Source organism: Prosopis cineraria, unplaced genomic scaffold, assembly GCF_029017545.1.
Source record: "Prosopis cineraria cultivar Desert tree isolate PC_DT_omini unplaced genomic scaffold, ASM2901754v1 PC11, whole genome shotgun sequence".
NCBI classification, from domain to species: domain Eukaryota; kingdom Viridiplantae; phylum Streptophyta; class Magnoliopsida; order Fabales; family Fabaceae; genus Prosopis; species Prosopis cineraria.
This window is the reverse complement of record NW_026555342.1, coordinates 26,231,433-26,241,992: the sequence shown is the minus strand read 5'-3', so window position 1 is coordinate 26,241,992 and position 10,560 is coordinate 26,231,433. Positions and strand designations below refer to the sequence as shown.

The window sequence follows — 10,560 nt, the reverse complement described above, 5'->3', positions numbered from 1 at the left end:
AGTGGGTAATCATGATCATATATTTTATCCAATGATTGAGAAGAGAGAGATGTATAAAAAAACTTCTCATTTGCAAAGCATACAATCATTTTATCAAATTTTAAATTTTTATTTTATATTTATTAAAATAAAAATTTATATAATCCCCAATATGAATAGTACAGGTTTAATTTGAATAGTCAAATTGAATATTATTTTTTAAATTTTAATAAATTAATTATCTAGATATATTCTTACAAGTTTAAATATAATATTAATTTTTTAAATATTTTTTATAATTTTTAGTCGATAAATACAATATAAAAAATAAAGATAATATCTTGGCACTTTTTAAATTTTTTTTAAAAGATTAAAATTTAAAAATTTAAAAGTTATAAAATTTTTAATATTAAATTTAAATAATATAAATTAAATATAAATTATTTATATTAGTGAGATAAATAACTTTATTAAAAATATAAAATATGATTGTGTGTTTTGTGAATGAAAAATCTTTTTCCTGCGTCTCTCTCTTTTTAGTAAATAAAATGCGGAGTGATGATTACTCACTTTTCAACCACTGCACAAAAAGCTGCCGCACGTGATTTGAATCCTCCTAGCTAATGGGGTATCTTGGACCACACAAAAAAATTGTTACATTAATAATTAATAATTAACGCTCTTACCGCCATTACTTTTACAATTTTACTTTCATAGTGACAGCCGGTAACAAAATGAGTCAAGAAAGAAGTGACATTTCATTGGTATAATTTGCAACCTTTTAATGAGCCTGTGACATGTGTTAGATCATGGATGATGTTGGCTTTCTCATGTCCACGTGAACTCAACACGATTTTGGTATCGAATCTTCGAGGTCCTGTTCACGCGATTCCAGATATACGAAATCAAAGTGCCATTCAATTTGACAACAAGATACGGTTAAACTATATTTTGAATTTTTTAATTTTATATAAATTTTTAATTTAATTTTTAATTTTATAAAATATCTTTTTAATTATTTAATTCTAACATTATTAATTTCATATAATTATTTTTTATGTTAATCATTGTTATTTTGAAAAATATTAAACTTAATATGTCAATATTTAATTATTTTTTAATAACATTGAGAATTACAATGTAAAAATTTATTAGAATAAAACTAATAGTGTTAGGGTTAAAGGATTAAAAAGACACTTTATCAATTTAAGGGACTAAAATAAAATATTATATAAAGTTAAAAAATTAAATGTATACTTTAATCATAAGATACTGTTAGAAATTACTCATACATTTATAGGAATCTGGTAATGATGTCAAATTAATGAGAGATATTTGACACATTTTGGTTTAATATGGGTTGACCAACATCAAGAATTAATGGTTAATTGATTCCTGATTGAATCCAAACTAGTAAGTCTTCTTGCATTTGTTGTGAAATATTCTATCTCATTAATTCCCATCATTATGAGATAAATTATCAAGATTGAATTTTCTCTTTTTGTGGTGGCCTCCCATGTTATAAATAGTGGTGGCTGAATGAAAAACTCACACCAAATAAAATACATATTTATTAGTATTTGTTCTTTCTCTCCCTCTCTTTTTCTTTTCGATGTATCTATTGTACATTTAAAAAAGACTTTAGTAATTCAATCTAACATGAGTAGTTGGGTAAACTCTAAAACGTCTAGTAAGACTCTGACTTGATTTCATTCATAGATTATTATTTATTTATCATATTCCTTCAAATATGAGAGTGAGAGAAAGAGGGGGGGAGTGTGTGTGTGTGTGTTATTAAATTACATGGGCCAGGATTGCAACTTAGATGGGTTTTGGTATTAATCTGGGCTTTTTAGAAGAAGATTTGGAACATTGCATGCATCAAGATTATAAGATAGCCTTTGGATTGTAATAGGTATATTTATCTTTATCTAAGAATATTTTATGTCAAACTTAATGGTTTGAACTTGCATTTATGAACTTGATCTTATGGTTGGGAGATGGGCTAAAATTTATTTACCACCTATCAAAGTATAAAAAAATAGGGATTTCAAAGCTTTCTCCTTACCATTTAATAATGGTAAGCAAAACCAAACAAAACCGACCATATCAAACCAATATAATAAAAATCAAATCAAACTTATCGTTAGTATGTCATTATCTGATTTTATAAATTTAAAAACTAGGTGGTTTGGTTTATGTTTTTGTTTTGTTTTTCCTTTGAAACTTCAAACTTGAACCATAACTTTCATATTTTAAATTGTACTTTTTAATGATTAATATTATACTGTTAATGTTTACTTTAAAGTTCAACTCAAATCCAAAATAATTTAATAGAATTACTAACAATTCATTTCTCAATTTTGTTATTAAAGAGTCAAATAAATATACTAGTGTTACTTCAAGAATGATCTTTAAAATAATTTTAGATATGAAATTTTCTTTTTTTATTTAAAACAAGTTACTTTTCATTATAGACATCAAGACAATTTATAATGAAATTTAACTCATTATTGCAAATACATTTATTGTAGTGATTATTAATGATGAAATTTGAATATTTTTATGTTGAATATGATGTTAATTTCTATTTATGAATAATAAAGTCAAATATGTAATTTGAAGTTGGAATATGAAAGAAGTAAAAAAATTATGCTTAGCCTTAATATATAATTTTATATGTTAAAAAATATTGAAACTTGATCCAATAACAAAATAAGGGTAAAATGGTAATTTTAGAAGCCACCTTTTTATTAGTGGCTGTAGCACCCGGAAAAATACGACGCGGACAGCACACGAGCGGAGGTCCCGGCTTTCTCGGCGGGAACCGGATCCCTAATGGAGTCACCAACTGTCGCACCCGAAAAAAATGCGACGCAAACGGCATGCGAGCAGAGGTCCCGACCCTCGAGGCGGGAACCAGATCGGACGAGGAGTTGCCACCAAAATTTTGAGGTAAATCTTGGAAAACTGATTAATGGGAGGATAAGGGTGGTTTGCGAAATCAGAGAATAGGATCGGGAGTGTATTGAGCATGGGGAAGGTATTAGGCACCCCACAACACTCGTTCGTTAGAACGGTTACCTGAAGTTTGTTGTGCTCTATTAATATAGTTTTATAATTATTTTAATTATCCCTTTTATATTCATGTGTTTGATATAAAAATGATAGAAATTAGGTGAGAAATGTTTATTTATTTACAAGGGAGGACGGACTTCACTCAGAATCTGACTCTGAGGCCTACGTACCCTGTGATGGGGATCAAAATCCACGTAGTTCGGGCTTAAAAGTTTGTTGGTGAAAAATTTTTTGAAGAGGAATTAATTAAAAATAATTCACCATGTTGCAAGTAAAACAATTTCTGAAATTTTGATATGTGTGTTTTAAATTGCAAAAAGTGATTTAATTTTAACTATTTTCTCAATTTTGAATTTTTGGAATAAAGATATAAAAGGGTTTAAAATAATTTTTCTTTATGTTTTATGATTGAGAATTTTAATCGCAGTACTTGCAGAACTTTATTGGTTCATACGATGATGCAATTATTCTAAATATCTGCGGAGATTCTGAAATCTTACACGATAAAAGAGTTTGGTAATTTAATTTATTTATATTCTTATATACATTTTTAAGTGTTAATAATAATTTTTTAGTATGTAGATACATGTTTTGAAGAATTTTAATCAACATACCTGTAAAGCCTTATTGACTTATACGGTAATATGATTATCCTAAATATCTGCGGAGATTCTAAAATCTCACATGATAAAGGAATTGAATTTAAATACATATTTTAATTTAATTAATTTAATATATAATTTATATGTATATATTTTAAAAACTTAATCGTCATATCTGCAAAGTCTTATTGACTCACATGATAATACAATTATCTTAAAAGTCTACGGAGATTTAAAAAATCTCACATGACCACAAGATATAATTGGTAAATATGATTGCATTAATTTGGTTAATTAATTTCTTGTATTATATGATTATTTACAAAAATTATTTATTTATTATAAAAATTCAGAATCACTGTATCTGCGTGGACTTATTATCCCACACGATAATGTGATTAATTTAAGTCCCTACGAAGATTCTTAAAATCTCACATGGAACTTAAATGGATTATTTAGATTATAAAAAGATAGTTAGTTTTAATGATTGGTCATTGAAACCATTGATTATACATATAAATTGGATCTCTATACCTGTGAAATCTTATTGATTTACACAGTATGAGATCGCTTTAAATGTCTGTGGAAATTCTTAAAATCTCACACGACAAGTAAATAATTAGAGATAAATTTCTCTTATTCATTTCATTCATTTTTCTTTCAATTGGATAAGAATTGAATTCTCTCCCCTCTGCTTTTTATAAAATAGGGTTATCACAATAAATGAAATCATACATGTGATCATCATAGAAAGTGACATACGATATGAGTGTAACAATATTATTGACAAGTAAAGGACCTTAGGACTAATAGAGATGAAAAAAACATGCCCACACATATTAATATGCCCTTTCATGCTAAACACATATTTAAAGACCCTGCCTAATAATTGCACTAACTCTTTCTTTATTTGAAATGAGATTATGCCTAAAATTGTATTAAGCTTAGTTATGATAGAAAGCAAAATTTTTATTTGTAATCTCTTTATCCTTCTTTTTCACACTTTCTTTTCAAACAACAATCACTTTATTTATTTATTTATTATTAGTTTTATTACTTTTGTCAAAAACACTAAAAGTTCATACCAGAATTTGTTCATGGCAGCAAGTCCGACTTCCATATGAAGTCTCTCCTTCTTACTTTAAAGAAATGTTATGAATATGAAAAAGCTAAATAAATGATTAATTTTAATAAAGCTAAACCAGATATGCGAATAATCAAGTTCAAATAAGCATAGTTCTATCATCAAAATCAAGACAACTTTCATACTCATAACACAAGAAAATGGGCAGACGGACAGGAAAGCATGGGAAAAGGATTTTCATCTCTATAACAGTATAGATAATCAATCAACAAAGCATTTACCATTTTTGAATCAGAAGAACTCCGTCTCCGTCTCTTCACGGTTTACTCTTTCTCTCCGTTTCTCTTTTTGTGTCTTGGATCAGTACCCTCTTCTCTTTGTTCTGCATCTCTGACTAGGTGGGAATAGCAGCTTGGTTTTCTCCTTCTCCTCTCCTCTCGGATGTCTCTGTTTCTTCTTTTTTCACCCTCTGTTTTACAGAAAAACTCATCTCCTTCACCTCTTCTCTTGCCTCCGTTACTGTCTTTCTCAAACTCTCTCTTCTCTGTCACTATTTTTTCTTTCTTCGCCTCTGCTTTCCTGTTCATTTTTGAGTCCTCTCCTTCTCACCTCAGTTTCGGTCTTTTCGTCACCTCCTCTCAGCCTCTATTTTTTTTCTTCTGTTCGCGTTCTCTCCCCAGCAAGAACAACTCCTCCTCCCTCAGTCTTTTTTAGGAAACACACACTCTCCCCTTCGGTCTGCTCTTCCCTGTCACTCCCCCCTCCTTTCGTTCGGTCCCAGTCAGCCTTATATAGAGAATGGAAGGATTGAATGATTACTCCCCTGCTCTGCTTCTTCCTTTTCCCTTCTCTTTTACTGTGTTTTCTGCATGCACCGAAAGCTCTCTGCTCTGGTTTTCATTTCTGCATGGCTCTTCTTTTCTTTGCTCTGCATTTCTGCTTCTTCTTTATCTCTATGCCACTGATCCTCGTGTGCTCTATTCTCCTTGATCAATGCTAAAAAGATAGCTGATCCTCTATGTTTTTCTCCACGTTTTGCTCTGCATCTGACTCTCTTTCCTTTACGTGTGAGTGTTGTGTTTCTGCTTCACTTTTTTTTCTTTTGTCGTGTCCGTGCCTCTGCTTTTTCTGTGTGTGTTTCGTGTGTGTTGGTGCTGTGCTTTTTTCCTTCTGCTCTCTCGTGTGTGTGCATGTTTCTGCTTGTGTGTGCCTAACTGCCCACTGAAGCTGTGATGAAACGCTGACTTTAACAACGTTTTGTCCAGCTTTTTTCTCTTTTTTTTATTTTTTGATTAATAATTTTGATTAATACATAGATACATACATATATATATATATAATGAAAATAAGATTTGATGAGAAAAAAGTTAACTCTCAAAAGTAGGCTCCCAATATTCTTGAATGATTAGGATAATTTGGGAGAGATTTTCTTTTTCAAGATTTAACCTTTCTTTTTTTTTATTTTGTTAAATTATCATTTTTATTTTTTTAAAAAAATATAATCTTAAAACGGGATTAAATTTCATTTTTTTTATTTTTATATTTTTTGATTATTTATTATTAAATTTAAAAAATGCGCGGAAAAAATACGGTGTTCATAGTGGCAATTTTGGCACCACAAAGAGTAATTATATAAATTATATTTTTTAAAAAAATAATTTTATCTGGGACATTATCACCATCAAAAGACCACTTTAAAGTTGATAATTAAAAGTCGCTATTAAAAATATTTTTTGGTGAGACTAGTTTTTATTGATTATTGTTATTGCCATGCATATAACCAATTGGTAAACAAAATGATGTGATAATGCGGATGCTGTATTTGCACACCATCTACCAACTATTTATCTATTGTTATTATAGATGACATAATCGTTTTTATTGATAATAAAACATTTTATCAATGCCTGTTTGTCTTTAATTGCTTTTTAAACAATACCACAACTCCATGCAGCTGTAATTAAAAATTAAGAAATTAAGTCTCACACATCTATAATAGAGACCCAGAGGTCCTTCGGTTCTCCTAAATAATTTATAGCCAACCAAGAGTCATCAAAATGAACTGGCATCCACAGATCTTTAAGTTATCTTAATATATTTTGGCATATTAAAGTGAAATTTTCAAAACCCAATTGATAATATATAGTCAAAACAAACACAAGCCACTGAAAAGTCATAGGATGCATAGCAATTTTTGTTGAGAAAGTAGCCATAAGTTTATCGCCCTTGAGAAAGTAGCCATAAGTTCATCTTCCTTTAATTTCAGTGAGCGTGAGTGTTATTGGAGTAAATAGGATCTTTTTGTTGAGAAGATTCTTCACTCATAGTGTATTGCCTCTTTGTGAAAGCAGGTTGTGTTGGTGAAGGAAGATTCACGATCTCACTATTAAGCATTGAATATACAAAGGCCATACTTGGTCTATCTTTTGCAAGTTCTTGTACACATAGAAGTCCAACTTGTATGCATCTCAAGATCTCCATATGAAAGCTTGAATCATATATTTCTGGGTCTATCAGAGATTTAATATTGTCTTCAGTCCATATTTTCCTGCCTAAATATCAAATCAAGGTGTAGTCATTAAATTTGTACACCACATCTTGAAAATCAAAATAGTATGTGAATGAGTCTTACAAATCCCAATAGACTTAAGCATATCTTGTGATGATAGAAGCTGGTGTTTTTCTTCCCACTAATAATGTCTAACAACACCACTCCAAAACTGAAGACATCTAATTTCTCTGAAAATAATCCTTCTATTGCATATTCTGGAGACATGTAGCCGCTATATTTCCAAAAACAATTTGCCTATTAATTTCACTATATCCTTGAATAATGAAATAAAATATCATCATAGAAGATATGATATTGTGAAACTTACTATGTTCCAACAACCCTTCTAGTGTTGCCTTGATCAATCTCATTGCCTCTAAAAATCTTTGCCAAGCCAAAGTCTGATATTTTTGGATTTAGCTCTTCATCTAGTAAGATGTTACTTGCCTTTAGATCTCTATGTATTATTTTTAATCTTGAATCTCTATGGAGATAAAGTAATCCTCGAGTAATTCCTTCAATTATGCTGTAGCGTTGTCTCCAATCTAGGAATACTACTTTCCTTGAATCTAATTTCAAGAGAAAGAAAGAAAAAAACTTCATGAGGTGACCAAAACTAAAATCATATTCAGTTGTGTATCTAAAAACAATGTAAGTGAAAAAGAAGGAAAAAACTTCATGAGGTGACCAAAGCCAAAATCATAGTTAGTTTTGTATCTAAAAACAATGTAAGTGAAGATCAAGTCTGATGAGAAAATGGGCATTAACAAGAACTAACCAAAAAGCACTGCATCCAAACTTTTGTTTGGCATGTACTCATAGACCAACATCTTTTCATCTCCTTCGATACAACAACCAAGAAGTCTTACAAGATTGCGATGCTGAAGCTTAGATATCACCCTTACTTCATTCATAAATTCTTCAAGGCCCTGTCCAGAGCCTCTTGAAAGTCTTTTAACGGCTATAACTTGTGAATCTTGCAATTCTCCCTAGAAGAAAATGGATAAAAATTAAAGAATCTATAATTAATTATACATATACATACACAATATATATATATATATATATATAAGAATATATTTGACTCAATTTTACCTTGTATACAGGACCAAAACCTCCCTGACCAAGCCTATTAGAATTGTGAAAATTGTTTGTCGCAATTGCAAGCTTTTCAAATTCAAACAATGGAAGCTCTTCTAGTTTTTCTTGTTTTGAGTCTCCTATCATGCCTTCACTCAGACCATTTTGATTCGTTTTGCCTGTATCAAACAACAATATATGTCAATCTGAATTTATACCTACACTCATCACTGTTTGTGGACCCCTCTTTTTACCTTCATATTTGTGGACCCCTTTGAATATTTAGAAACTAATATTATTATTTAGTGCAACGCTATTTAAAGTGGCCATAATATATAGCGCATGTACCTTTTAATCTGGCAACGATTTTCCATAAAAAATAAGAACATGCAGCCAAAATAGTTGCTCCCATTATCAAAGAAATAGCAATCACTATCACCTTCCAGTTGCTCCTTCTTTTATCTCCCATTTTATCTGTAACATTTTCTGCTGGTTTTTCTGCATTAATATAAATGAACCAAGTTTATCGGATTGATATGAGCAAGAAAGTAAAAATAAACTGAAGGAATTACAAAATATACCGAGTTCTGAATTTGCTGGACGAATGTAAAGATCAAAACCTCCTGGAGCGAATGTTCGAATATCAATTAATTTACCACTCCAAGACATGCATCTTATGGCTAAATCATAGGCATATGCCAAACAAGAGCAATTTTGTAAACATTGCTTTCTGCAATTTTCTTCATCAGGAACCTGCAATCGCTGTACAAAATCTGGCGTTTTCACTTTCTCTAGTTTATTGAACCGATCTTCACTTCCATTTTTTATCCTTTTGTCGCACTGCAATGGTTCTTTTCTTATACAACCATTTTTCCAGTTTTGCTTATTCCATTCATCTGCATTCTTGGGCTCAAACCCATCTAAACAGCTACAAATTGGAGCGCTTTGAGGATTACAGTATCCAAATTCTCCACATTGACCATACACATCGCATTCGTTGTGTTGAATCCTCCATCTTCCAACTGCAATCTTGTTGCTCCATCCCGTTATAACCCATTTTCCTGTTGAACTCAACTTAAAGACTCCAAAATAAGATGGGTTTGCCAGATCAAAAGAGATAGAATATGTACCATTGTTTGCTTTTAGACTGAATCTATCAATATTTGAAGAAAAAGGTACTCCTAGAAATTCCCTGCCATTCCATGGACCAGAACGCCAATATGGTTTAGATCCATTGTAGACTACAACTTCAGGAGCATCCAATCGTTCAAGACTAGCAGAGAAGCTACCTGTGGATGGATCAGAAGGGGATTTCCAAGATGTAAGAACCGTTGGTTTTTCGCCTGTTCCTGGGTTTCTAACAAGTTTCATTTTTGGAATAAATGAATCAGAAGGATGCTGAAAACTCTCCCATAGTGCTTTTCCTGTGGTGCTATCATTCAGAACAAGGTTCCCAGTGTCTAGAAGTTGAGCCATTGATGAATTGGGAGGAATATTTGGCACATTAGATGACCAAAGTGTGAGATTTTGATCATTCAACACCACAAGGTTGCCATCCTCAGAAATTGTGAAAATTCCAAAAGAATCTCTAAGAGGGTTGTTTCTGTTAGCCACCCATATGGCTGTGGATTCATCTAGATACCAAATTCCAACATAGCGATTGGTTGAATTTTCTGGGCTAAAGAACCCAAGCTTGAAGGTGCCTGAGCTTACAGTATCAGCATCTTTGATTAATTGAAACGAGTCATTAAAATCCATAGAAGAACCGGAATATAAACAGAAACAAGAAATGATCAGCAAGGCACGTACAATATCTTTACACATGATTCTTAACATTGATTTCCACTTATTCCCTCACCTCTAGGATTAAATCTGGATGTTCTTGCGGCGACGCAGATCAAATTAATAGCCTCAAGAGACCAGAGTAATGCTTCTTTGATCTTCTCTCTGCCTTTCCATTTCTCTCTCCGCTCTCTGTTCCCGCTAGTGATTGCGAAAGTGGGAGATCAGTGGGAGTGGGGTCCGACTTTAATATATATACATCCAAAACACTCATGAGGGCATATCAATAATGGGGGAATCATAGAAAGTGGGTAGTGAAGTTCCATTTCACCGGAAGTTACATAAAGTACTCCCTCCGTTGGTATTTTAAATCAAATCAGAGAAAATTTCAGTGAAGGACCTCG

The 10,560-nt window shown here is 31.4% G+C and overlaps 1 protein-coding gene across 2 annotated transcripts; it reads right to left on the bottom strand.

The window, feature by feature from the left end:
* Positions 1-6,776: 6,776 nt before the first annotated feature.
* Positions 6,777-10,360, bottom strand: LOC129285107 (G-type lectin S-receptor-like serine/threonine-protein kinase At1g11330). 2 transcript variants are annotated; one of them, XM_054920664.1, is made up of 7 exons: positions 8,956-10,360; positions 8,723-8,872; positions 8,390-8,553; positions 8,073-8,283; positions 7,623-7,863; positions 7,376-7,526; positions 7,123-7,295 (listed from the first exon to the last, which is right to left on the bottom strand). In XM_054920664.1, the coding sequence occupies exons 1-7, from the start codon at positions 10,208-10,210 to the stop codon at positions 7,257-7,259; spliced, it is 2,211 nt and encodes a 736-aa protein (XP_054776639.1). In that variant the 5' UTR covers positions 10,211-10,360; the 3' UTR covers positions 7,123-7,256. The 2 variants fall into 2 exon arrangements, with proteins under 2 accessions (XP_054776640.1, XP_054776639.1); XM_054920665.1 differs by lacking the exons at positions 7,376-7,526; positions 7,623-7,863 and having other exon boundaries at positions 6,777-7,295.
* Positions 10,361-10,560: the final 200 nt, after the last annotated feature.